Raw genomic sequence first — 27,648 nt, forward strand, 5'->3', positions numbered from 1 at the left:
GACCCCCACCCGTGAGCAAGTTGGAGACACGTGGGACTTGGAAATGCACAGTGGCTGGGGGTGGCGGGGGGAGAGGGCAGACGGACGGCCGAGCATTAGCATACAGAATTCATTACAAAAAAGCAATTAATTTTCCAAGGAGGTTTTTTTTTTTTTTTTTTTGTCGGTTTCCTTTAAAAAAATAACAATAATACTACCACTACCCCAACAGCTGACTGGTTTGTACAGTACTACAGGCCAGGGGTGGGCAGGGTGGGAGGGCAGGAGGGAGGGAGGGAGGGTCAAAGACTTCATAAATAAGAGGCAGGTCCCAGACCTGCAATTTGTCAACATTTCTTAAATAGGCGCATTATTTAAATCTTATGTACAACAAGAATCACTTTGCATAGCAATGGCGAGGACACAGGACGGTGGGATGACATGTCTGGGTTTTCTTGTCCCAATGGCAGGGGCTGAGTTCTCGGTGGAGCCTCTGAGGAAGAAAGCATCCTTCCTCAGCCCTCAAGGCCCATCGGGGTCGTGTGATGGCGGCATCAGGGTTGACTTCTCCCACACAGCATTAAACACAAAGGCAAAGAAAATCCACAAAGGGTCCCCCCTCCCCAAGCCCCCCACGCCCACCCCACCCCCTCCCCCGACCCGCTGATGCTCCTCTGGTTGCTACAAAGTCCATTTTAGATCAGGTCAAGGTTTCCAATTATGAAGCTAAAAGAATTAGGTGGGGCTGGGCGTGCGCACGGCCCCCCTCCCCACCCCCTCCCCCCTCCGCCCTCCGCCCCCAGAAAGACTCCCCCATCTATCTCACAGCCAGGACGCTGGGGGTAGGACCCCAGGACCGGTGCTCTACGGCTATTAGTCAAGAGTTGTGTGTTGCAGCTGCAAACGCCGTCCTGCCGAGGCGGGAGGCTCACCAGGCTTCCGTGTAGCGGACGTCCACCTCCTTCAGATTGGGAAGCTTGGCCTGTGGGGCGGCAAGAAGGAGCCGGTCCCTTCCAGCACCAGGCCCCGCGGTGCCTGGCTCCCCTGCCTCAGTGGCTGGGGGTCCCACCTTGCCCTCCCCACCTTGCCAGCGGGGGCTCCCCGGAGCTCAGAGCTGGGTGACCTTGGGGAGAAGGCAGTACATGTGGGTATGGCCCAGGTGACAGCTGCTGGGGATATCATGGCCCCCTCCTCTGACCGGCCGTGTGTCCCTGGCTCTGGAGTAGGCGGGAAGCCTGGGGCATGAGCCCAGCTCTACCACTCTACCCAGGTCCCGCAGGACCCGGGGCCGTGCCCCCAGCCTCCAGGAGCCTCAGGTGTCATCTGTGCAATGAATGGGACCCAGTCCTCCGCTCCCAGGATGGCGCTAAGGACGGGAACAGCGAACACACAGCAGTATGCTCCAGGGACGGGGACGTTCTCCCTTGTGCTGTTTACATCCCGTCACTACCAGCAGTCGGGCAGGCGAACGGAGCAGGATCACAGGACCATGAGATCCCCGTCAGGGCCGGTACTGGGGGGCGGCGGAGGGTCTCCCCCGCAGGACACTCCGTCAGATCCGACGAGACTAGTTCACCTGCTACGGCGCAGAGCCGCCTCCTGCGCTCCGTCCCTGCTGCCCAGACACGGCTCCTCTCTTCCTTTATAAACAGCAGCTTTTTCTCCACAAGCCTGCCCTGCGCAGAGAGGGCTAACGGCTCTCCTCTCTGCACTCCTGCCTTCCCTCTCCCATGTGTACCCGGCCCAGGCGACCTTCCACCGCACGTGCGTACACACGAGCGCACAGCTCCTCAGTGCTTCTGTCCTGGGGCCCGATTCACGGCCCCCAGCTGCCCAGGCAGAGGTGACACACTGGGGGCCTGCAGTCACCCGTGCAGCACTGTAAAAAAAAACCCTTAAGCCAATTAAGCCAACCTCACAAAATCAGGAGACCGCAACACAAGGAAGTGGTTCCAGGTTCTCCCGCACGGGTGGTGTGGGGGGCGGGGGGGCAGCGATCTGGGTGGCCCCAGAGGCAGGCGGGCCGCCCCCAGGCTGGTCCGATTCCCGCATTACTGAGGCTGGGGCGTCACCAGCCAGTATCCTCAAGTGGGCACCACGTGTCTCTTGAATATGTGGAAGTGGCTTTTCCCCAACTGCATATGCCCTTGTGCTGCTTGGTGTCTGGATCTGGGCTCCTCCAGCTTTCAGGGGCATAGCAATCCTTGGCAGTGGGGCAAAAATGCCCATCTGGACTGGGCAGGATGCCCTGGAGTTTGCACCTGTGACAAGCCCCGGGGGAGGTCTGACCTCACCAAGGTTAGGCGGGGCAGGCACTGAGGCCACTCCACCCCCACCCCCTCTCCATGCGCTCCTCAGGACCCCTGGGACAGCCCTCTCTTCTGGCCGGCCTGGCAAACTCATTTCTTAAGCCCTCCTCTTGGGAAGGCCCTTCTGTCCCACTGAACAGGGCTGGCTGTCCCCCGTGCCCTCCCTGCTGGTCCCCAAGCCCTGTCCTGCCTGGGTTACTCTTTATCCGTCTGCCAGGACTGAGCTTCCGCCCAGGGTGTAGGGACGGACCCAGAAGCACTGTGGAGTCCCTGCCCCCAGTGTGGGCCTGGTACACAGTAGATGCTGTGACAGCGGCCATGGGTCTGGCTGAGTGGGAGGTTTGAGGGGTTCCCCTGCTGGGGAGGATTCCCTCCGAGTGGCTTCCTGCACGCGAAGGCGCCAGTAGGCTGGCGGGACCATCTGGCCACCTGGCCCAGCCCTTCCGTGCTTGGCACTGGCTACCTGCAGCCCGCTCCCTGCCTGCTGGGGCAGGTGGGACCGGGCCCACTGGGACGGGGGCAGGAGGCTGCTGAAGGCCCAGCTTCTCCAATCCCTAGGACCTGTTTTACAAACAAAATGTGCCCTGCCTTTCCCCACTCAGATCCTTTTTCCTTTCCCCAATTTTATCTTGCCAACCTAGCCCAGGCTGCCAGTCCAGACTCTTATCTGTGTGACGGCACCAGCCCCATTAATGTGCTTCCTGTTTCTACTCTTGCTTGCACTACTTCCCGCCCCCACACAAAAAAATCCGTTTTCCTGGTAACGGCCAGAACAAGCACTTACAAGCATAACTCACTCCACTGTTTAGAGCCTCCGAAAGCTTTCTACTGAACTTGGATGAAATCCGGGGCTCTTCTGTGACTGATGAGGCCTTATTCAGTCTGGCCCCAGTCTGTTCTCTCTCACTCTCTACTCACATCAGCCACAAAGTCAGCTCACGCCAACACTTTCTGCCTCAGGACCTTTGCACTTGCTTTTCCTCTCACCCTTTGCATCTGTGGCTTATCTTTTAGGTCTCGGCTGCTGTGGCCTCTACTTCAAAGGGACCATCCTTGATGATCACATGCCAAACAGGCCCTCCCTATTTTCACCCGACCCACTGCCTGCTGGCCTCCTCATTATCCCTCCTTTCAACCTGCCCTTACTCTGTTTACTGCCTTATCTGCTGCAGTAAGAGCCGTTCCTGCGGGAGAATAAGCTTCATGAGGGCGAAGCGCCAGTATCTAGATGCTGGTGGATGGAGGGAAGAGAGGAGAGAAGGAAGGAGGGAGGGAGAGAGGGAGGAAGTACCTTTAGATCTTCGTAGGTATCCGCCGAGAGCTTGGTGCTGTTCATATTCAAGCTGCAGAGACTCTTCATGGCTGTACAAGGACAGAGAGATGCCGTCACGGAATCAGTGAGACCTTCCCGCTCAGGGAAGCTGCAGGGATGGGGCAGACAAGCCAGGGGACTGACTGCAGTGGCCCAGGCCCCGATGAGCAAATGGGGTGGGGCGAGTGGCGTTGCAGGGGCGTTGCAGGGGCGTGGCCAGGGGCCACCAGGACAGAAGGTCAGTCTCAGGCGAGCGCTGGTCTGCGCCTATGCTCTCTCCCTGCTCTCTGAGCCTCTCTCCCTCCTGGTCTCTCTCTCACTCCCTCCACTGCGTGTACCCCAAGTGTCCCCAGCGCCTGCCCACCACACCGCAGATCAGCCGCAGTGACCAGGCCTGGCCCGTCCCCCAGGGGAACTCTGCAAACTCTCCAGCAGGGCTGCCCCAGGCCCCAAATTCTTGAAAGTGGGTCTCAAACTGCGGTTTGGTCAGGAGCCGCACGTCAGCGGTGCGATGCTCTGCCCCCTCCTGGGGGCACTGGTCCAGCGACTGGGGGGCTCCAATGACAGTATCCAAGGAGCACATTTGTAGAGAAATGTCTTCAAACCTCATCTTTTCTGCCCTCCATTATTCCTGCCTCCTGTCCCCACCCCTCCCAAGCCATATGGAATTTGCCAACAACCTCGCAGGAGCCACGGCCACTGCCCAGCATATCATCTCCTCGGCCACTTCCTACATATGTCTCTTTTCCACCCAGATCACCTCCCTGAGAAGCCTTCCTTGATTCCTCCCAGCCAAGACACGGGGCCCCTGATCTTAACCAGCAGGTCAGAAACGGGAAGTGCAAATTCCCAGGCTCAGCACCCAAGAGTTTAGTCCAGGAGATAAGGGTTGGGGTATGGGAATCAGCATTTCTGGGCTCCCTGAGTGTGAACGTGTGCAAGTGGGGGGAGGGGCAGAGGGAGAGAAGCCCAAGCAGACTCCCTGCTGAGGGCAGAGCCCGATGCAGACGTTGATCCCACCACTCATGAGATCAGGATCCGAGCCAGAATCAAGAGTTGGACGCTTAACCGGCTTGGCCACCGAGGCACCCTTTCTATCAGGGCAACGTTTCTCAAACTTGAACAATGCAGGGAGTCCCCTGGGCATCTTGTTAAAATCGAATCAGCAGGTCTGGGGCGGGACCTGAGAATCTGTGCCTCTAACCGCAGGGGGTGGCTACCGCCACTGGTCAGGGCAGCTGGGCAGCAATGTCCTAGAGCACTTTCCTTGAACCTGGTTCCTCGGGCAAGTATCTGGAGGGCACGGGTACTCATTTTCCCTTTTGCTTCTAGAATATAAGCTCCCTGAGGGCAGGGATGTTTCCCCTGCTGTGCTGTTCTTAGCACCTAGAACAGTGCCTGGCACACAGCAGGTGCTCAGTGACCACGTGGGGGATGGAGGACTATATCCCAGCACCTGGCACAGTGCACGGGGCAGTCCGTGCTTAGCCGGGGTGTGCTAATGCTCACTCGCACGCATGCCAGCCGCAGGCTGCCCACCCCGGCCGTGCCCTCGGGACTCACAGCTAAGGGCCAGCAGGCCGGCGTCGGTGACGGGTGTCTCACACAGGTTCAGCACCTGGAGCATGGTGAGGTGTTCCGACAGGAGCCGCAGGCCGGCGTCTCCAAACTGTGGAGCAGAGACCCTCTCAGCCCTGATGCTCCACCAGCCGCCCCCAGGCCCCTGGAGAAATGACCTTGAGGCTGGGGTAGCAGTTGACAGATGAGGACGGAGTTACCACCCTCCAAGCCCCGGGGCGGGGGGGGCCTGGGCTGCCCTTGCTTCTCTCCAAAGACAATGCTTCTCTTGACTTGGGTTCGAGTCCAGTTTCTGCTGGTGGGATGTGGGCTGGGCAAGGGCCTCCCCGGGACTCCTGCTCTCTGTCAGGGAGGGCTGGGAACTCAGTGGTTACGGATCCAAGTGGGGGCCAGCAGCTTTTCCCTGGGCAGGACGGTGGGATAGGGTGGGACGGGCCTGGAAAGCAGACTGCCAGGAACACCCAGGTTTCTCTTCTGTCAAACGAGGGTGCCTACCCGTCCCAGGGATGGTGTGGGGACCACACGCCCTGCCACACGAGGGGCTCAATAGCACAAGCAATCCTGAGACAGGCAGCGAGCAGCTGTGAGCTGTGGTTGTCGTTACAACGAGGCCCACGGGCTGCCACGTGCTCCGCGGGCAGGTGCGTGAGACCAGCCCACCTCTCGGCCCTGCCTCACAGGGCTTCTAACACTTTGCCCAGGACATCCCTGCCCCGGGCCTCAGCAACTCCACCTGCAAAATGGGCTTCATGAAATCCTAGACCTCCTCTGGCCACGGGAGTGGGTGCTGAGCTGGGAGGGGCTGTGGTAATCCAGAGACGGGGCCATGGGCTCTGGCCAGAGAGGCCAGCCAGGGAGTTAGGGGCAGAGCAGGTGCGGTGTCGGGGTGCCTGGGGGCAGGAAGGCGGGTGCAGGGGTGGGAGGGAGCTCAGAGCAGGGAGCAGGCAGGCAGCGCGCACCTGAGTGGACCACAGGTTGAGCTGCTTGAGAGAAGGCAGTTTGATGAGGTGCTCCGCGCAGGCACTGGTTACGTTGGTGAAGGCCAGACTGAGGTTCTCCAGGTTCCCAAAAGAGCCGGAGCTCAGCAAACGAGCCAAGTCGGCATCCTGCAAACACACGGGCAGGTGGGGTGTCGGGAAAGGCCTCGGGCTGCCAGCAGCTCTTGAGACCCCATCGTACCCCTCTCCCCGCCTCCTCTCCCCTGCCCCGCAGAAAGCTATAACTGGGGGCAACAAATCCCCAGGAGGTGGGGTGATGCCGTGGCTCAGTGGGGGGGTGTTTGGACCGAGGGGGCTGCCGGGGAGGGAAGGGCTGCTTCTATGTCCCCGTGGGGGAGGGAGGAAGCTTCCAGCTCCATGACTCACAGCCTGAATCACCAACTGGGGTGTTCTGAGGCCACGTCCCTCCCGCGTGTGTGCATGCGTCCACGTGCACCTGGCCAACTCACCCTCCCCTGTAGCAGCTCGGCTCATCTCCCACCTGCGATCACCGATGTCCCCCCTAACTCTGAGGCCTGTGTAGATCCGTGCATGTGTGAGTACTAGACCACAAGGTCACCGAAAGTAACAGCCCTTCCACCTTAGTGATGGAATCCTTGAGTTTTAGCGGTCACACAGCTGCCCTAATCTCCCAGCCAGGTGTGGCCACGTGCTGAACATGGTCAATGATATATGGGGAGATGTGTCCACTAGAACATTCAGGAAAGCCCTTAAAGGGAAGGGGCATGTTCTTCTTCACTCTTCCTCCTTCTGCTGGTCTGAATGCAGACATGACGGCTAGAGTTTGAGCAGCCTTTTTGAACCATGAGGTAGAAGTCTTATGCCAAGGACAGTGGGGCAGCAGGAGAGATGGGACTAAGATCCGTGGAGACTTGTAAATGGGGGTAAAAAGAGGCACCAACTTCGTAGTATTATTACAGTGATAAAATGAACTCATAACCCAGTACTGGTACCTAAATACTACTTGGATGTTAGCTATTACTATTATTAACTGGTAACACATTAACATCGGTTTCAACAATAATCTTTACGATGTTTGGTTTCCGGCAACCCAAATCCCTCCTGGAAAAGGTGGCCTGTCAAGGACTACGTTGTCCTTGTTCACCTCCACCAGACACTGTCTGCTGCTCTCCAGCAGGGAGGCCTAACCACCTTCTTCCTTCCCCCCGGCCCCACAGAAGAATGAAACCAACTCACTGTGGACTTGGAGGGCAGTGTTAGCCTAGTGGGCCCGCCTTTCCTTTGCTGCAACAGAAACCAGACTGATTACGACCCATTCTTTCCCCTGCACACCCCGTCCCCGCTGACATCACACACAGCCAGGTTCCTTTCAGGGCGGTAGAAGGCAACATGGTGGTCTTGGTCTCGGGCCAGACCCTGAGACAAGGCTGGGGCTCAGTTGGTTTATTAGAAAGGGGATGCCAAGAAACAGCAGCAGGGGAAGGGAGACAGTGAAGCCATTTCAGGAGGGGAGTGTTAGCATATCGCTACCGCTGGGGCCTCTGGGTCAGGTCTCAGAGGTAGTCCCGTCTGCGTGTTGAGGGAGCTGGAATATTGACACACCCTCCCCTATCAGCCACTGGGGGACAGCTGCTGCAGGGACCAGCGGCATGAGTTCACTGCCACTCTGAAGTCCAGCCCTGGCCCCCTTCAAGAAGTGCCTGAGGGACACGGGTGACATACAGGAAGGGCGACAGTGACTGGCATGCCGGACTCTGGGGGTGAGGACGTGGCACGTATGGTCCCGACTTCCCTGGGCCTGGAGGAGGACTCACTGGGACAGAGCCCCATGCAGGTGCGGTGGTCCTGGGCTCCGCCCCGGTGCGCCCAAGCAGAGCTCCCTGCCCGGCCCAGCTCTGGAGCCGCGGAGCCGGGCTGTGGCCTTACCAGCTCCTTGAGCTCCCGCTGCCGGTCACATAGCTGCTCGTACATGCGCTTGCCCACACCCGTGCTCTCCAGGGTCGAGATGATCTGCAGCTGGGTGTCGTTGTTGTCAATGATGTTGTACTCCAGCATCAGGCACAGGATCTGCCCGGGAGCGGGAGGCACCTCACAGCCTGTCCGAGACTCTGGGCAGGGCTGCCCTCTACAGGCACAAACCCTCGGCCTGGCCCAGCAGCCCCACAGACCGGGGGACAGGGGTCTGACGGATAAGCTCGGCGTGCTCTACGCTCCCCAAAATATTATCCTAAAAAACGAGCAACCATGCTCTCTCCTCTCTGCATTTCTGGCTGTGTGATTGGGCAAATCACCAGCCACAGCTTCCCATCCATACAATGGAAACATTCGCACACACCCAGCTGAGCACAGAGCAGGCCCTCGGCAAACGCACAAAGAAAGGGTGCACGCTAGGCCCTGAAGGGTTGGTAGAAAGCCCAAAAAACAGGATACCTCTTTCCATCCCTAGTCTCACGCCCCCTTTGCCTACCCCACGGTTGGTGCTCAAGACATGGTCACTGAGTTGTGGGGCGGGGAGACACCGGGCACATCCCGCCTCCTGGGGCTTCGGGTGACTGCACAGGTCACTCTGCTGCCGGCCCTCCTTCCCAGGGGCCCGGGCCTCACATGCAAGCAGCCCTGCCTCCAGGTTCCCTTTCCCATGACTCCACCCCTTCCAAGGAAAGCCCGGCTGGCCCAGGTCTTCATAGCATGGCTCCCCTGCCGCCTGGCCCCCCGTCCCTGCAGGTCTCCTGCACAAGCACGGGGACAAACCTCCAAGATCCTTACCAGGGCCTCTGAGGGCCGCGTGGGCTCTCCGGGCGCATCCACCCGAATGCCTGACCTTCTGCCCTTGACTCAGCCATGCTGGTCTCCTCCCTGTTCTCACACCACACCTCCTCCTGCCGTAGGGCCTGGCCTGGACACTCTGCTCCCACCTTCTTGGGAACTCCTTGCCCCCACATCTCACCACAAGGCTCACTGGCAGGGAAGCAGCTCTGGGGCTCAAATTCTTGGGATGTTCTTCCCGCTAAGCGGTGTTCTCAGCCCCAGCCCTTGACTACAGGCTGGCGCTTGTCCCGGGAAGAACGTGGCCCAGTGACACCGGCTGACGCAGAAGGTGCGTGAGGAAGACGATATGGCGTCTGCCTGTCTGCCCTGGGACAGTGGCTCTGGGGGCCTCGGGCTCCTGGGGACTTTGGGAGGAGACAGAGAGGGACTGGGCCAGGGGCGTGCTCCCTGGTGAGTGGGAAGGCTGTGGTGTGGACAGAGGCCTGGAGTCCCAGGTGCTCCGGCCTGCTCACCAGAGACCAGAGCAGGAGCCTGTCCGCTGAGCCCAGTAACCCCAAGACCCGTGAGCCAAACACATGAGCATCATCGTTTGAAGCCCTGCTGGGCTGGTCTGTTACAGCAACAGAAAAGCGGGACAGAAACCTCCGCTGATCCCTCAGGCCAATAAGGTCAATAGGGTCAATAAGGAGAGCAAGCAAGAGGGTAAGTCATGTGAGGGAGGCCGCGCTCCCGCGAGGCTCAGCACGGGCCACGGCTACCCCTGCCTCTTCGGCCGCTGTGCTCCCAGCTGCCCTAAGCTCCGGGCCCCTGCAAGGCACTTGGTCCACAAGGACCAAGGCCCAGATGGGACGGCACCGTGCCGGGGGCGCAGGCCGGCTCCTTACCTCCACCATGGTCTGGTTCCCCCTCAGCGCCAGGAGCATGCAGGGGCCCAGCTTGTTTTCCGCCAGGGAGAGCAGGAATTTTTTGGTCTTGTAACAGGAGCCCATGAGGATGTGCACCTGTGAGGAGAGACGGCCTGTGTGACAAGGAGGGGCCACCAAGGTGCTGTGGCCTGAGATGCCTGCTTCCGGGGTGCCAGGAGGATTCCAAAACCAGAAGGCCCGCCCACCTCCTGCATGGACACTAGATCTGAAATGATCATCAGACCCCTCCCTGCAGGGGGATTCAGAAGACCCCCCCCCAAACACATGCTCCAACACGGATGAACCCCAATGACCTGGGGCTGAGTAAGTCGATCACAAAGGACAAGTCTGGTAGGATTCCACGCACGTGAGGCACCTGGAGCGTCAGCCTTGGGGGCAGGAAGTAGGCTGGGGGTTGCCAGGGGTTGCCAGGTGTCTGGCAGGGGTTAGCATTTGGGGTACACTGCCACCACATGCAGGACAGAGAAAGGCAGGGAGCTCCGCCTCCCCCTTCCCAAACCCTCTGGGAGCTCCAAGGGGTGCTGAGTGACCACCTGAGGGCAGGGGACCCCAACCACCGGGGCTGGGGGCCCAAACACTTCGTGTGCTCTCTCCCCAGACTTCGTGCGATAGCAAATGCCCTTCCATGGTTGGAAATGGCAGCCTAATCAAGGGGACCTCTCCTGCGCCCTGCGTCGCCATGGAAACGAGGTGCTGCCATCCCAGGGGCTGTCTGCTTCCCTTTCCATGTATATTTTTTCCGCTCCGTCGTTAACAACTCTGGCACACAGACGCAATCTCTTGGGCGGGGAAGCTGCCAGCTCCCTGACTTCTCTTGCACACTGAGTCCCCGCACCGAGGGGTGGGGGACCGCTGGCTGTTGCCACGGTGACGCTGTGACATCAGGGGAGCCCTCGTGAGAGGTGGGGGGTGCAGGCAGGCAGAGGCCAGGGATGCACAGGGCACTCGAGAGGGGCCTGTCGGGCCACAGGTGAGGAGTGGAGGGCCTGTGCGTAAGGAAGGGGATCTAAAAATTAAGTCCTTTTCAGGAAAGGCTCCAGAGGCAGCGCGGGGTCTGCCGTCACTGCGGAGAGCTCCGTGAGCTGCTGGTCCGCCAGACGGGTGGCCCGGCAGACAGACAAGACCAACCACAGCTGCTCGAGTGCTAGGCCCTGGCCGGGCGCCCGCGTCTGCAACAAGGCTCTGGACAGTGTGGGCTTGGGTCAAGGAGGGACATGGGGGCCGGAGGCCTGTGTGACCTCGGGCAGGCCGCTGCACTCCCCGGTCTGCTTCAGCACAGACGTGCTTAGGAGGAAAGGCTGACGATGAAGAAATAGTGCACATGAGCTGTCCGGTCCAAGGAAAGTACTGGAAGTCACCGGGGGGTGCAGTTACTGGTTTGGTGACCCCAGGTCACTCCTCTCCAAGGTGAGACGACCATCCTGACCTTGGCCTCTGTCGGCAGAGCCCGTGCGGCTACAGTGCCTTCTGGAACCCCGGTGCACACCAAGCCCTCAGGGGCCCACGCTGAGCTGGCCCGAGGATGCTGGGAGCTTGGGCGAGGAGCGCCTCGGGCTTCAGCACCTTGTCTTCGAGGTGCAGTGACAGTGAGTGTCACCTCCTCACGGAGCTGAGTGGGACTGTGTGAGAGCAAGAGTTTCAAGCCCTTGGCTGGGTGCCTGCTCAGGTGAGAGACAGCACGTGACACCTGTTGCCGTCACCTTATTACATCTTCAGCTTCGACACAGCCTGGAAATTCCCAGGCTGGCCACCACCACTGGATTGGGGCAGCTCTGGCCTCGCCAGCAGATGCAAACCCAGGGCCTGCCCGCCGCGCCCAGTGAGGGGTCCCACCCCACATACCATGCTGGCGAAGAGCTCCCCGTCATCGTCGCAGGCCACCCCTCCGGGGCTGTAGAGCTGGAACCAGCCGTCTTTGCCGGCCCGCACGCTCAGCAGGCACGAGTGCACCTGTGGCAGACGAGGGGCACAGTGGTCAGCCCCCGAGGGCCCAAGGGAGACAGGTCAACGGTAAAGGCTCGGACAAGTCCCGCAGTAAAGAAACCTGTTTCACTTCTAGCCCAGCGACTCCCACCTCCTACTAAATACCATGGAAGGCCTTTTGGGGAAAAGTGTGGTATCCACACACTGGGGAACTCCAGAAATACACCTTCAGCACAGATGGAGGAAGGGCCAGGCCTGGCTTGGTTAGTCGTCCTGAACACAAGTCTGAGGCCAAATAAAGGGGGAGAGAGGCTCGAAGCAACTTAGACTCATCCCCTCTCCTCCTCTGCCCTTCTCGGGGGGCCGGGGGGAGCTCTTTTTTCTCCCTTCTCCCTCTGCACCTCTAAATCCTCTCTCTGGCTCTCTGCCCTCAGCTCCCTCCCATCCTCTGTCCTGCTCGCTCTCAGGGCACCCACTGCCTCTCCTCCGCTGGAGCTCTGCACCTCCTTCCGAGTCTGTGCCTCTCCCTGGAAGGCTCTCGGACCCGGGTGGGACGGTTTCATGCACAAGCATGGCTCTGTGGGTCTCAACTGTCTTCCCAGAGTTCCGCGTGTCAGTATGTGGGTGGGCACGTGTGCGCGAGTGTGCAAACACATGTGTGTGCGTGTGTCCAGAAGGAATTCCACATCCACCCTGGCCCCTCCTATCACTGCAGAGAGAGAGGGAGAGAGAGAGAGAGACAAAGGCCTTTGTTTCTTTCCCTCCTCCCTGTCCTCAGAAGAGAGCTGAGAGATGTGTCCCATCATTTCCTTCAGGACTGAAGGACAATTTGCTGCCAAAAGCCACTCACTCGCAGACACGTAGCTGATCCCAACCCACACACAAGTAAGCAGAAAAGGAGGCGGTGGGGCTTTGATTTTTCCCTTGGAGCTGGAAGAATATCAAATGTTAATTTGTCTGCTTCAAAGAAATCAGGAATCAAGAGTACGGAACTCTATTCAGCAAATACAAACGACTTGTAACTGTGGCTTCTTCTGGAGGGAGACGGTGGGAGGGGACTCGAGGAGGAGAAAGAGAAGCAAAGGGAGAGGCACACGGGAGCCTGGAGCAAGGCCTGGCGAGGGGCGTGCTGGGCACAGGGCATCCCCAGCAAACCTGGCCCCTTGCTCACCAGTGCCCTGGGGCCTTGCGGATGGCACCGAGCTCTTGGAACGCTCCCTGCCAGCACCTGGCTCTGCCTCTCCGCTCTGGGAAGCAGCTGGGACCACTTTTATTCTTCAGCTTCAAAGTCTGTGTTTGAACTAGAGGCTCACCTTCCAGGGGAATTCGGAGAATCCGTCTTCATACACAGTGAAGGAAGGACACTTTAGACCAGCATTGTATCCGGCCACTTAGGAACTCCCTATCGGCCATTTTTGCTTTTTCCCACTGCACCTGAGGACCACCTTGGAAACCAGGGTTTAGAATCAAGGTGTTTTAGAACCTGATCCTTCTAGAACAGTTTTACCATGGGGCCTGAGGAGAGGATATTCTGGCTCCACCAAGGAGAAGAAATCATTCCCTCCTCTGCTGATCCTTAACCTCCCGCTTTGCTGGGGGCACACGTGTCCTGGTCTGTCCCCATCTGGAGGCCAGATCCCCTCACATCCCAGGACCCGTGCCTGCGGAGAAGGGGGCTGCGAGCTCCACGGGGCAAGGCCAGCAACCAGCTCATTCCCGCAGCCCCGTCTGGCCCCGTGTGTCTGCCGCAGAGCTGGGCACTCAACTGGCTCCGGAGCCTCACTCCCTGGGTTTGGATCCTGCCTGGGCCAGGTACCAGCTGTGTGACGTGGGGAGGTCCCTCAATTTCAGGTTTCTCCACTCTAAGAGGAGGGTACTTCCAACGTAAATGGGGGTGATGTGATGATAGGACCTACTCGTGCTTGTGGGGGGATTCAAGGAGAAAACGCGTGTGTCTAACACACGGTGAGCACCAAAGCAAGACCAGCTGTCATCTGCAGATTTAGCGGACGGAGGATGCCAGGCCACCCGAGTCCCTGCTCACACAGCCTCCAGGGGGGGAAGCTGAGCTCTCCCTGAAGCCCAGATACTGGAGGGACACAGTGGCCCCTCTGGGAGGCCTCCGCCATGCTCGGGAAAGAAAAGCTGGCTCAGATCCCCACTCCGATGCCTCTCCCAGCTTGCTGACTTTCAGAACGGTGGCCTACAGAGGATCCGCCGCTATCCCGGAGCGGGCTGGGAACCCCTGGCCAGCCTGGCCCTAAGACAAGGCCTGTGCCCCCATAAGAAACAGCCCGTTGGTGGGCAACCACCCCTGGCTAGCCTGAGTTTCTAGGGAAGGACTGACATCACGGGCCGGGCTCCCCCATCACAAGGGGGTGGCTGTGTTCATGCACAAGGCAAGGAGCCTTTGTCAACTGTTCTCAATGCCCGTGGGAGACAAGGAGGCCCTGACAGAAAGCTACAGAAGGCTTGGAGAGGCCCACAGGCGTCCTGCCATAGCCCTGACAGGGTGGCTTTGAGGGCGTGAGGGAGGCCTCACCTCTTGTCGTGGGTCTTCTGCAAACCTCTGGATCACGTACTTGAGTTCCCTGAAAGAGACGGGGCAGCGGCAGAGTCATTCCGAGGGTCCCGGCTTGCGTGGACCACGGTGGGGGCTGAGGAGAGGGCTGGGCCGGGGAACCTAGCAGAGCTGGCCGGGGTCAGGAAACGCCCGGACGCGCCTGGACAGGTGGTGCACAAGAGGAGCACAAGAGGAGCCACAGCTGCCTTCCAGAATGCACGTGACTGAGAAGGGGCCAGAAGGAGGGCTGGCCACGGGGGATGGCCTCGGGAGACAGGGCGCTCGCACCGGAAGGAGGGAACCAGGGTGTTGCCCCAATACTCACTTGGTGAACTTCTCATGTGCGAGAGCCCTGCAACGGAAAGAGAGGGAAAACTGCCGTTAGCGGGAGGCTTTTGAAACCCACCACGAACTGAAGATTGTCCTCTGGGGACGGTGAGGCTTTGTCTGATTCGAAGAATGCGGAGGAGGCTGACAATGAAACACGGACATTTTGTCCCTCCTTGAAACCGCACAACAAAGGCCTCCTCTGATGAGGCAAAGATGGTAGGGAGGGGACTAGACGGAGCCCCCCGGGTCCCCGGGGCCCGCGCCTGCAGACGGCAGTGGCACTGAGCGGATTGGCTGTGACCCAGGTGTGCCTGGTAATTGTTCCTCCACGAAGGCACGGCCGCGCTAATTACTGCTGTACATCGGGGGGCGTTCGGGGACCATTCTCCAAGTGAATTGCATCATGGGCCCACTGTCACGTGTGTCCCCGGGGCCATGGGGACAGCAAATGCAGCCAATGACGCCACTGCTCTTTGGAGACAGCCGTGGCTCTCCGGAGTCAGATTTCTCCGGTCTTGAGTCCTGGGCGCCCCAGGGGGAGGCCAGGCCAGCAAATGGGGCAATTACCGGGTATAATGTCCCCCTTGGAGAGCTGCATTTCATAAACACCGGCTCGTTAATCGGCTCCTGAGGGAGCCCCGAGCTGCCTCCCGAGGCCTGGTTTCTCCACATCTGTCAAAACAGAGGCCTGGAGGCATTTTAGGGCCTGGTTACTCGGACAAAGCCTTCTCCTCAGGCCATTATCGGCCACACAGTTTTCTCCCTATTTTCCTCGGGTAAATTCAGTATTGAGATAAGGGCGGGCAAGAGAGAGACGTTCCTGGCCATTCCTGGCCCAGCTTGCAGTGGAACACGAGCTCATAACGGGAATGGGTGCAGTGAGAGTGCGTTCAGGGTATTGTGGGATGGCACAGACGGTAATTCTGTGTGCATTAGCCTATGATTTCACTGTGGCTGTCGCTGAGAGCGCAGGCAGGCAGTCCTGGTCACGTGGGAGGCATGATCAAAATCGCTCCCTTCTCTGCATGAAGACATGGTGGGGAGGGCTTTGCCTGCCTTCCTAGCTCACTGAATCCTTGTAATGCTGCGGTGAGGTCATCTCCCCATTTTTCGGAGTCAGGGGTAGTGGTGCCTCCCTGGGGGTCCCACAGTGGAAGACCAACCTCTCCCTCTCCCACCGCTGTCCATGGTATTCCCGGGGTGACCTGTGGACAATGGAGGTCAGAAACCGAAATGGGACTTACTCTTTGGGGAATGGAATGGGTTGAAGCAAACTGGCCAGGGATGGTCTCCAGTCATCATAGTCGGACCTAAAAAGAGAGGGGGCGACAGTCAGGTTAGGACTGGACAAGGAGAGGTTTACCATGTGCTATCATGGAGGGCCCCCAAGGGGGCCGGGGTCTGGCAGAGAAGCCCACAGTACCAACTCTGCTCTAGCCGCCACCTGCTTCCAGGGGGCTGGGGACACAAGCAGCTGGTGTCTCCGGGCCTGATGGGCAGAACCCGTCCTAAGGCTTCCTCATGGCAACCTAAGGGGCCCACCCTCCAGCTCCCTGGGGTTTCATCCCACCCCACCTCTGCACCCAGGTCACCAGATCGTTGCTCCTTCTAACTTTTGAATCAGTGGGTTGAAATCCTACCCCCAGAACCTTAGACTGTGTCTGTGTTTAGAGACACAGATGCAATGAAGGTAAAATAGGCTACGAGGTGCGGGGACCGTAACCCAGCGTGATTACGTCCCAATGCGGCGAGGAGACCAGGGCACACACTAACAGAGGGAGAGGACCCTGTGAGGACCCGGGAAGAAGGAAGCTCACTGCAAGCCCAGGAGAGATGCCCCAGAGGAAACCGACCCCGCCCACACCCAGATTTCACACTCCCAGCTTCCAGAACTGCCAGCAAATAAATTTCTGTTGCCAAAGCCACCCGGTCTGTATAATTTTGCTGCGGCCACCTGAGCTGCCTAGCAGAGAAGGCTTATGCTGGGGATGCAAAGGCATTCTCATCTTTGACCAGAACAGAGGGGGAGATGTATAGACTGATTCATAAAAAATGAAAGTTACATGCTACTTATTTGCAGTCTGGGTCAAGCCGTCCTATTTATGAGATGCTTCTCCTCCCATGTCCAGATAACAGCATTTTAACCAAACAGTTCCTGCAAATGACAGTAACAACCACGGGAGAATAATCCTAATGGAACAAAACCTAGTAGATGGGACAGAGCCGCACGACACCCAGGCTTTCGCTCTGTTTGCTTACTCTTCACAGTGAAGTAACTACGATCGGCTTCACTCAACAGATGGGGAAACCGAGGCACAGAGAAGTCAACTGTGCAAGCTACCACAGCCGCGGTGGGTGAGGAATCCAATCCAGGCTCGACTCTCAGCGGCTCTGACGGACGGCCATGGAGGCCTCCGGTGGGACCAGGCACTAGAGGGTCCTGCCCACACCCCGGCCTGGGACAGACCATTTGAGAACAGGGACACCGGCATGAACGACAACGAGAGCTGCACTGGGCTGAGCCTCCTGCAGGCTGGGGCCACTGAGACCATGGGAGCGGACTGACCACCACAAGTCTGTTACAGGCCAGGTGACCGCAGGGCTGTGCCGCAGAAAGAGGTCCCAGGAAGGGAAGTGACAGCTCCCGGAGGCTGCTGTGCAATCGGCAGGGCCCCCATCCTGCCCCCCAGGAGGAGCCAGGAGGGGCAAGGGCAGGAACACGTGGGGCACGGCAGTGCCTCGGCCTGCGGACAGATGGGCCTTGACCAGACACTAGAACATTCACACGTGCCCCTGTTAACACTCCCAGATGCCCCATGAGGCCCCGAATTCCGACAACCCATTCTGCAGGAGGAAAATGAGGCCCACCATGTTTCCTATTTGTACAAATCACCAGCTAGTCCTCTGAATTTGACCTCGGGGGCTTCTGGGACCGTGACCTCTTCTTGCCCCGCCCAGTGCCTATACCGGGTACAGCCCCAGACCTGGGTTCCCCGGTGGCTCTGGTTTTGGGGATTGTGTTGGAAAGCAAACCCAGAGGTAGCCAGTTCGCACTGACTGCCCAACGCCAGCCAGGCACCTCTGCAGTCCCAGTGCTTTAACCCTACCCAGCAGGGAAGCCACCGGAGCGGCCCTTCCTATGCTAAAGACTTCCGGGTGCCCAGGTGTGTACACACCCTGCCCGCAGCACCCCCGGGAGGCGCCGCACCTTATCTCTGCACCTGTTGGACTGGGCACCAGGCCAGGCAGATGGCTGGCTCCCGGAAGAGGCCTGTTGAGCTGTGGCCCTAGCACATGTCAGAGAGACGCAGCCAGGGCCTGGTGCTCACTCCCAAGTGGAAGGGGATGTTGACAAGTGGCAGACGTGTGTCCTCAGCTGCACACTCGAGCGTGCCGTCTGACCTGGATCCTGTCTTGATTTGGGCAGGAGGCTGGGTTCTGGCAGAAGCGGGTATCTGAACCCTTCATTCCAAGGGTCTCTGTTTGGGGGTAGGGGGGCTACAGTCGGACCTCTACTGATACCTGGCGTTGCCCACAGGAGGGGCCCGATGGGCCTGGACTGGCCTGGGCAGGGAAAGGATCCAAACCCGAATTAGGGGCCTGTGGTCCTGGGTCTCTTTCCCACTTAGCTTCTGGTGTTTCTCAAGCTTCTAACCACCATCTGGGGGTGCTCTTCTGCCCCCCCGGCCTGAGGAGCTTTATTGACATGTGTCCCTCATGGTCCTCCCAATATGTTGTTTATCTGTTTACAGGCCACATGTCTCTACTTTACACCAAAAGACAGTCGAGACCTTCTGATGCCCAGGAACCAGAAGGCACCCCCACCGACAAGGTACCGTTTACACAGCCCTCTGGTGACAGCTCTTTCCTGCCCTGCCTTCCTGCACACACCAGTGAGAAAGTGGCAGCCTTCAGAACCCAGCTCCCGCTGCGGAAAAGAATTCCCAGAGGTGTCTGGGGGCCTGACCTCGGTCCTAACGGTGCCACCTGTGCAGGTCAGCTAAGCACTTGTGAGGCTGCGCACTAGGCAAAAACCTGCTCGCGGACGCCTCAGGACTGGCACTTGAGGGCATCACACCTGCCTCACAGGTGACACTGAGGCCCCACCTGTGTTCAGACAGCTGGGAAGCGGGGAGCCAGGATCCGAAGCCGCGTGCCAGGTGGCCGGGCCCAGCAAGCCCACAGGCCTGTCGGCTGCACATCGGGATACGAAGACCCGTTATGACCCCATACCTGTGGGCTGATTTTTGGGGGGCGGGAGTCACTGATTTTTGTGGCAAGCTTGTCTTCCCTTTAACCGCTCCCCACAACGGCCCTCACCTGTCTGACTCCAGCAAATCTAGAATTTTCCAGCAAATGGTTTCCTGCAAATCTAGAAGTAACAGGAGTGAACTCAGTAGACAGAGCTCATTATGAGCAGAGGCTATTCCAGACGCACACGGGGATCCGCCCCTGGACCCTCCGAGAAACCTGCCGAGCTGGACGCACTGGCCATCCCCATTCTACAGATGGGAAAACTCTCAGGGTAAGTGCTGGCCCAGGGTCACACAGCCAGGAGGAGCTGGGGCTGGAACCCAGGAACCCGTGTCTGCGGTCCTATTCACTGAACAGCATGACGTCACGTTTCCTGCTCCCACCTGCCCAGGAGGCCACTTCCCTCTGTTGAAAAAGGCACTTACTAGTTTCTCTTGGCTTTAAAAGAACAAAACACATTCTGTGTAGAAATGCCGTTAAGTACAGGAAACTCTGAGGGGACTTTAAAGTGCTCATCAGTGGCTGTCAGAGGGCACGGAGCTGGGGAGCCTTCAGGATAGCAGCACGGCCTGGCCTGAGTTCACTCCTGAGCAGAAGGGGACATCGACGAGCCCACTCTGTAGAACAGCGCGGGTCACCTGCGTTCCCTGGGTGCTAAGCTCAGGCTCCCCGGCCTCGAGCTCGGCCTCCTTCGTGGCAGCTCACACAGGACTGCGAGTGGGGGACACAGGCACAAAGTGGAAGAGGACAGTGGACCTCCGGGCCCAGCTTCAAGTTGGCAGTTAGCTCCTGGTCCTGCTCCAAATGCCCGGGCTGACCAGTCTGGGGTGCACAGGTGTGCTGGGCAGAGGGCGGGTGCCCAGGGGCTAGCCAAGCCCAAGGGACGGGGTGTGGGACACCCGTGGCCAGCAGAACACCCGCCATGAGCATGTGGAGAGCGGCACCAGCTGCAGGGCTGCTGGACCAGTCTGGCCTGGGAAGGAAGGAAGCATGGTGATGAGGCTAGGAGAGGCCTGCCCGCCCAGCTCCAGGGATGGAGGTGGCCAGGCCTTCCCTGTGCTCATGGAGGAAAGGGAGCTAAGGTCCCCTAAGTACTCAGTACTCCCCTGAGTATCCCAAAGGCCTCTGATGAGCTGTAGGCGTCCACCACCTGACATGCAGTCCTCTCATGAATGGAGCTAGCTGGCTCTAGAACTCCCTTGACTGCGCAATGAGGTCAGGGAAGCTGCCCAAGGTCACAGAGCTAATCGGGGGCAAGCTAGACTCGGTGAGCACAAGGCCCAGGTCTTCAGCCTCACACTGCACTCCACTGGGGGTTCAGAAGCCAGATGGCTGAGAACCACCTTTCTGCTGCTGTGGTGGGCATAGGTAACACCAGAGACAAACTGGGCAGGTGAGGGGATGGACACAGGAAATGGGGACAGGGTGGTCCCCAGGGCTTGGGGCAGCTAGCCGCTGCTTTGGCATGGCAGACACACAACGTACGCCCGGCGGAACCGTGAGCCAACGTGACAGCTGCTGCCTGAACCAGGGGTCTAAGCCGTCCCGGGGACAAGATGCTTCCTCCCAGCACCTGATTTCCTCCTGACTTCCAGAACTTCTGCATGGTGCCGGGGCGGGGGTAAAGCCCATCTTACCCATAGAACAGCAGCTGACACCCCGGCCAGAGGGCAGGTGCGCCGTGCGAGCCTTGAGAAGCCGCAAGTCCCCAGCACTCTGGCCCTGACAGCTGCTCCCACACCAGCACCCAACCCGAACCCCAGGCCTCTCAGGCCACAAGCCAGAGGGCACAATGCGGTGGCCCCTGGGGTGGGGGGTGTCAGACTCCAGCAATGCTCTGGGACTTGTCCTGGTCCCTCCGGCCCAGCCACCCTCCCTCTCCAACTCTCAGCCTTTGAAATCTGTTTCAGCCATTCCTAGTCGGAGAGTGTTTCCAAGCCCCTGAACAATCCCCACAGCTCCTGGCACCAAGCCTCCGTGTTGACCGGCGCGGCATCTGGCCAGAACAGTTCTTGACTGAGCAGTGCTGTCCTGGGCGACGCAGACACTCGCCTCCTACATTCTACTTACACTGCCCAGTCTTTAGGACGACCCCAAGTCTTGTCTGCATCTTCCCTGAGGGCCCCTGAGGGACGAGGTGTCCTCCAACTCACCTCCAGCCCAACAAGACCTCTTTCAAAACGTGGGTGTTTGCAAAAGATCAAGTAGCCGGATTTGAGCTGGTCAGAAGATGGGATGTGACCACTGCTCGCTCATGATGGCTGCTCTTTTCTCTCCCTGGACAGAAGCCCGTCCCCTTTGCCGGTGTCCTCCCAGGGGCCGGCAGCCTCCCTTCTTCCATCCCACCAAGCGGGCGATGTCACCGGTTTTCCTAGTTAGCGCTGCTCAGATGCAGAGGGACTGAGAGTGGGAGAGCAGTCGGGCCCCTCTCCCTGGGCACAGGACCAGGCACGGTGTATGTGTGTGGCAAGTGTTTGATAAAGGAGAAGAAAGGTGTGAGCGGCACACTTTGCCTCTCAGGTTAAGAGGTAGACTCCAGGGGCGCCTGGGTGGCTCAGTGGGTTAAAGCCTCTGCCTTCGGCTCAGGTCATGATCCCAGTGTCCTGGGATCGAGCCCCACATCGGGCTCTCTGCTCCGTGGGGAGCCTGCTTTGCTTCCTCCTCTCTCTCTCTGCCTGCCTCTCTCTGCCTACTTGTGATCTCTGTCTGTCAAATGAATAAATAAAATCTTAAAAAAAAAAAAAAATAAAAAAAAAAAAAAAAGAGGTAGACTCCAAAACCCCACAGACCCGAGCCTGCTCGCTCAGTCTTGCTTCTGAGTCCACATTCTTTCCATCGTACCACCCAGCCTGGACCTCACAGAGTGATGCTGGCCTGCGCTGGGAAGAGTTTTCCTTTTTAAGGGTCTCTGGGCAACTTCCTGGGGCTTATGTTACTTTTCAAGGGTGTCAGATTCCAGTGATGCACAGGCCTTCCCATGGGAAGGCAACTAATCAGGGGCTATGGGCTGGGCTGCCCACACTCTCGGGGAGTAGCAGTGCCTGCTCTAAGTGGGGCTTCTTTGGCCCCCACAAGGCTCTGTTAAGAGCTCCCTCCCGTTCCGTATTAGATCCTCTGTTCTTTCCTTTTTACACATAATACTCACTGGCAAGTGTTCCAGCTGGTGAGAGGGCCCTATGGTGAGAAAGGCCCTATGTCATGACACCCATTGTACAGACAAGAAAACTGAGGCCCAGGAGCCAAGAACACTGCCCGCAGTTATACAGCAGGCTAAGTGAGGTGGCCACACGTCCTCAATTCACAGACAACACATGCTTCTTGTGATCCGGGCGTGCACGGAATGCCATATTGGGGCTTTTTTCCTCTCAAAGCGCTGCTGTTAAATCGAGGGGGATTCCACTCCCAACGGTATCTTAAAATAGAGGAAACACCGTTGTAACCAGAAAGTGTAGTAACTCCCACTTGTGTGGTGTCTGTGCCTGCGAGGCGTCTACGCTGCCCGAGTGCCCAGGGAATGTCCATCTTACGTTGGTGCCTGGAGGCAGCCATGGCTCAGAGAGGACCAAGGAACTCACTCAAGGCCACAAGCCAGCCCCGGCCTCCACAGCCCAGGACCCGGCAGTCTGACTCTGAATCTGTTGCTTCTTCCGAAGCACCATCCTTTGGAGCAGCTGGGGTGTGGGGGTCACTATGTCTGAGGGCCTCAAGCGGGCCATCGCCACAAACAGGCAGCGGGCTCTGGAAAAATGTCTCAGGTCTGAATTGTGCCGAGCCTCCCCCTGACCCCAAGGTGCAAAAGGCTTCCACAGATATAAACCTGCTTTGTGGAGAGCCCCGGGCAGGGGTGAGGTGCTCCTTTGGAAAGCAGCTAGGACTGCATCCTGGCTCTTGATGGCCAGCCTTGGACCGGGCACCTGACCCCCCCATGCCGTGGAGGCAGGCAGGAGGTCTGGAAGCAGACAGGGGGAAGAGAATCCGCATTTGTGAGCATGTTTATGAAGAAGGGGAAAAAATATGTGTCAACTGCATGATGAAACGCAAATCCTTAGTGCTTAATGAGAAATCTGAGTCCGGGCCCGAGCCAGCAGAGGGCCTGGGAGTTCCAGGTGTTTATGGAGAACAGCTGGAGGAAGTAAGGGGGCCAAGGCGAGACGCGGGCGATGGCCGACCTGTCCCCGGGAGGGCTGATCACCACTCCCGGGAGAAAGTGGGGGCTGCCCCCCCGCTTTAAAGAAACTGACATGCATTCTCAGCAACGCCCTCTGAGCAGAATTTGGAATTCCTCTGGCTCAATGTGGCTGTGCCCCCCGCGGGCCTCTGCTGCCAGGACGGCAGCGCCTCCACCCTGCAGCCCCCGGGTGTGCTCGGCAACGACTCGACGTTCACCAGAGAGGCAGAGCCTACTGGCAGAGCTGGGCAACAACCGGGACTTGGCAACGGCCCAGCAACACTGACCAGCCCCAGGAGCCAGGTGCCCCCTGGATCGAGGGGCCCTGGTGCCCGGTCCATAGACAGGCACCTTTTCGCACTGGCTGGAGATGACCACACAGTCGTGCCCACAATCCCTCTGAAGAGCCCACCAGCCACCACTGACTGCGCCTGGAAATGCCGGGTTCCAGACTCGGTCCCAAGGGCGGTGCAGAGCTCCGTCTGAAGAACAGGACTTGTGGGAGCGAGGACAGGAGGCATCTGCTGGGGTCTCCAGACGAAGGGGGTCCCTTCATCGGTGCCTCCAGGAACCAGGTACATGTGAGTTTAAGACGGGTCCGGGTGGTTCAAGTGTGAGTAAGTACAACTGGAAGGACCCCCGAGAGCCAAATATTAAGATCCCTTCATTCCAGGTGCACACAACTGAGGCTCGGGGGGTGGTGGGCACATGGGCCCGAAGCCCCGAGCGCAGGGAGGCACCAAGCACAGCCGACCCGGGTCCCTTGTCTCCTCAGAGCTTTTCTGCACGCCCCACTCTGTCCCTGCTCACCGGGCAAGGCTGGGAGCGAGGGCACTGGGACTTGATGCGAAATGCACACAAAGTACACACAGTCACGTGCTGGCTCACAGGCATATGTGCACGGGCACACACAGCGACACACACGCATGCTCCAAGCTTGGTGCACAAACGCTCACCCCGAGGGAGCACGCCCAACTGCCCCAGCACAGAAGCAAAATGAGCATAGACACGCACACACTAGTGTGCACACACACGCAAGCGGCACTCCAGACACACACGGACCCACAGAGAAAATCCCACATACAGCCACATCCATGCAGCCTCCTACATGCAGACACACACACACTCGGGCAACCACACCTGTGTTGTCACACCCACACACAGCCAAAGCCCTTGAACACACACATGCACTCCCAAACCCAGAGTGAGCCCCTCTGCCAAATGCAAAGACATTCATACACTCGCAGACACACCTGGGGGCCCACGGGCTCACGGCCATCCTGGTGGCTGGAGGCAGACGCTCACCTACACATTCTCAACCTCAGGGACACACCTATCTAGGTCACGCTTATGCACACACATGAATACACACAGCCCTCTGTACATCCCCCCACATACAATCCTGCACAGAGCTTACGTCCACAGACATTCACACCCCAAATGTGTGTCCTCACGACCCGAATCTGCGTCCTGTGCGCCCGTCGCGTTTACGCACACCTCAAATGTGCACATTTGCACACGTGTGCACACGCGCTTAGCATGCCCACGCTGCCCCGCCGAGTCCCGCTCTCCCGCCCGACTGGAGACGGGCCCGCCAAGGGGACACTCACAGCAGCTTGAGGATTTCCACGTAGCAGCCGAGGGTGCGGTCGGCCTGGGGGCCCAGCTCGATGCTCATGGTGCTGCAGGCGGGGCTGACCATGAGGCAGTCGATGAGGTTGGGCTCGCTGTCGTTGCCCGCGCTGGCCGTGAGCGCCGGCTTGGCAGTGCTGGTGTGCTCCACCTCCACGTGGATCTCGCTGGAGGCCACGACCACCGACTTGAGCCGTGCCTCGGACAGCGTGGCTTCCTGAGACACCAGGTCCGGGCTGGGGTGCAGAAGGCGCAGAGGTAAAGTGGGCTTCCGGTCGCAGGGCTGCTGGCAGCCGTTCCGGATCTCCTTCAGGCTGGGGGAGTTGTCGCGGCTGGCAGGAGAGGGGAGAGCGGTGTGAGCACGGCCACCTGCACGCGGCCCCGAGCCATCACACGGGCTGTGGGCTCCCCCGTGCCAAGGGCCTCCCCGAACCCGGTGGTGGTGCCGTCGGCTACCCGTGAGGCCTCTGCGGCCACCTCCACTGCAGGGCCTCCCCTGGCTGTCTATGAGACCTACTAAGTGCCTTTGCTTCCAGCTGCATCTGGAGTCTTGCTGCCCTTCTCTCCCCCTGGGCAGGCCCAGGCCTCACCTCTGTTGCCCCATCCCTGGCCAGGTGAGAAAGCTCAGCATCCGCTCTCCACCAGGGATCCCAGACCCCGGAATTCTAGCCTCCTGCAGTCTGCGGCTCCCTCCTGTCCACCCCTGCTCTTGGCTGAACCCCAGGTACAGCATTTTCAAGCACCTGGAAGAATGATACTCGTTAACAGGTGTTCACTGAGAAAACGGATGTATGGCATCAGTGAGGTCACATCTGTGTGGGAAATGCCGGGTCAAACAATGAAATTAGGCCTCTCCACAGCAGGACTTGTCAGAGCCTTGAAATTAGGCCTCTCCACAGCAGGACTTGTCAGGGCCTTGAGGCTGGTTAAAGAACCTCCCCACTCAGTGGGAGGCTCATTAGAGTGAAGGCAACCCCAGAAATGGGCTTCCTTCCCTGGTGCTCCTGGATGGCACAGCACGAAGGGATATCACAGACCGCACAGATACTGAGACCTCTCTGGACGGCTGGTTTTACCATCTCCATGTTACCAGTGAGCAAAGACATTCTCAGAGGTCAAACATGGCTTGTAAGTGGACAGGGCTGGGATTTGAAACTAGGTTTCTGACTACAAAGCCCTGGCTCCTCACCACCACAGGGGCTTCCAAGATCCCATATAATCCCGTGCAGGTCCTCCTCTTCCTCCACGAAGTCTTCCCTGATGTCTTCTACTTGCTACCTCCACACTTCTATCCCCAAACTAGAGCTTTCCACCCCTGGCTGGATACCAGTATCCGAAGCCCAATTCAATCAGAATCTCCGGGTTGGGGTCCAGGTACCAGTAACTCTCCAGGCTCCCCGTGTGTGCAGTCAAGGTTGAGTCCACTGCTCCAAGACAGTCCGAGCATGACAGCATGATCGCAAACAGCTGCTTGTCTAGCCCCGCCCTCAATGTGCCACACACATGTGCCCTGTGCTTGCAAAGACACGCACACACTCCTTGTGCCCAAGGACCGGGTAGAGCACAGATCTTGGATACAAAGCACCTGGAGGGCCCGAATTTCTCCAGCACAAGCCACAGGCCAGGCCTCCGCCGAGCCCAGCAAAGATGTTTAACAAATACACTTCAGACTTCACTGGGGAAGAACGAAACGAAACCCATCAACTAAAGTCCGAGAGCACAACAGCTGATGGAAACCTGTGTGGTCTGGGCTGGGGCTAGAGGGGGGCAGTGTAACCATCCGCGGGTTCAGAGCTAAGCTGCTACCCAAACACTCAACACTTCATTTCCCTTCGTTTGCCTTCACGGGGATTTAGAAGTGCATCTTCAAGGCTGTTTGGCTCCGATTGGGTGATTTTCCAGCGAGCTAGGCTACCCTGGGTCAAGCTGTCTGCTCTTCTGCGAGTACATTATGTACTCACCGAGAGCACTGTGGACAGTCCCGGAGGACACAGGGTTTATCTTCCAGGGACTGACCACCAGGGTGGGATGGACTTGAGCCCAGCAAAGGTCCCCCAGCATGCAGCCCTTACGGTGACTTCCTGGAGGAACTAACAGGAAACTACTCTGGGCTCCAAGGGGGCTGAGTGGCTCTCGCCCTCCCAGGCCTCCACCCTGGGCAACTGCTTGCAATCACCCAAGGTCACGCTTGCCCCCTCCAGTCCCTCCTCCAAGTAGCAGCAGCCAGGGGGAAATCAGGAAACTGACAGCTCTTCAAGTCCTGTCGTAGTCTACTTAAACCTATTGGCGACCCCAATGCTCTCGGAATGAATGCTCCACAGCTGGAGCACAGGGCCAGCTGTGCCACTCACAGCGTGGTCCCCAAGCAGCGGCACCGACATGACTGGAAACCCCAGGCCTGCTGAATCAGAATCTGCATTTTAACACGATCCCCAGGAGCAGCTCAGCAAGGGAAGCTTGAGTCCCCCCGCCAGGCCTGGCACGGCTGCTGTCCTCCCCAACCCCATCTTTGCTTCTCTATCTGTCTCTCTGCTCTGTCACACTGTTTCCCTCCCTTCCTTCCCTGCAGTGGCCTCTATCGAGGAGCAGATCGCCTGTGCACTCTGCAAAGAAGGAGAATTCCTGGACCCATCCAGGAAATGCTGTGTCCAGCAGTCTGCAGCAGCCTGGGGATTCCGAAGCAGGTGTTTAAGGACAAGAGATGGAAAAGGTGACTAATGCCAGCCCCATCTGCACTTCTGGGCCTTTGCACGTGCTGTTTTCGCTTCCTGGATCATCTTGTTCTGCCTCTTGCCTTACTGAGGGCCAACTTAAGCTCTCAACTTAAATATCACCTCTCTGAAGGATCCCTTCCTCACCTCCCCCAGGAGCAGAAGTTCTCAACTCTGGCCACACGGTTGATTTGCCTGGGAAGTTTAAAATGAAAAAAACAACAACAGCAAAAAC

At 58.7% G+C, this 27,648-nt stretch overlaps 1 protein-coding gene across 2 annotated transcripts in view; it reads right to left on the minus strand.

Moving 5' to 3' along the window:
- CMIP (c-Maf inducing protein) overlaps positions 1–27,648 on the minus strand; it is a 224,038-nt gene continuing 196,390 nt past the window's right edge. The window contains exons 10-21 of one of the 2 annotated variants that reach the window (XM_032853888.1): positions 24,681–25,034; positions 15,893–15,958; positions 14,644–14,670; positions 14,298–14,346; positions 11,675–11,782; positions 9,791–9,907; positions 8,064–8,204; positions 7,374–7,421; positions 6,138–6,284; positions 5,164–5,269; positions 3,580–3,650; positions 1–961 (exon numbers count right to left, since the gene is read on the minus strand). In XM_032853888.1, the coding sequence (XP_032709779.1) occupies positions 908–961; positions 3,580–3,650; positions 5,164–5,269; positions 6,138–6,284; positions 7,374–7,421; positions 8,064–8,204; positions 9,791–9,907; positions 11,675–11,782; positions 14,298–14,346; positions 14,644–14,670; positions 15,893–15,958; positions 24,681–25,034 (1,288 nt within the window). In that variant the 3' untranslated portion in view covers positions 1–907. The remainder of the gene's footprint in view (positions 962–3,579; positions 3,651–5,163; positions 5,270–6,137; positions 6,285–7,373; positions 7,422–8,063; positions 8,205–9,790; positions 9,908–11,674; positions 11,783–14,297; positions 14,347–14,643; positions 14,671–15,892; positions 15,959–24,680; positions 25,035–27,648) is intronic. The other variant, XM_032853889.1, reaches the window with a different exon arrangement.

Source organism: Lontra canadensis, unplaced genomic scaffold (genome assembly GCF_010015895.1).
Source record: "Lontra canadensis isolate GAN:19392208 unplaced genomic scaffold, GSC_riverotter_1.0 scaffold8, whole genome shotgun sequence".
NCBI classification, from domain to species: domain Eukaryota; kingdom Metazoa; phylum Chordata; class Mammalia; order Carnivora; family Mustelidae; genus Lontra; species Lontra canadensis.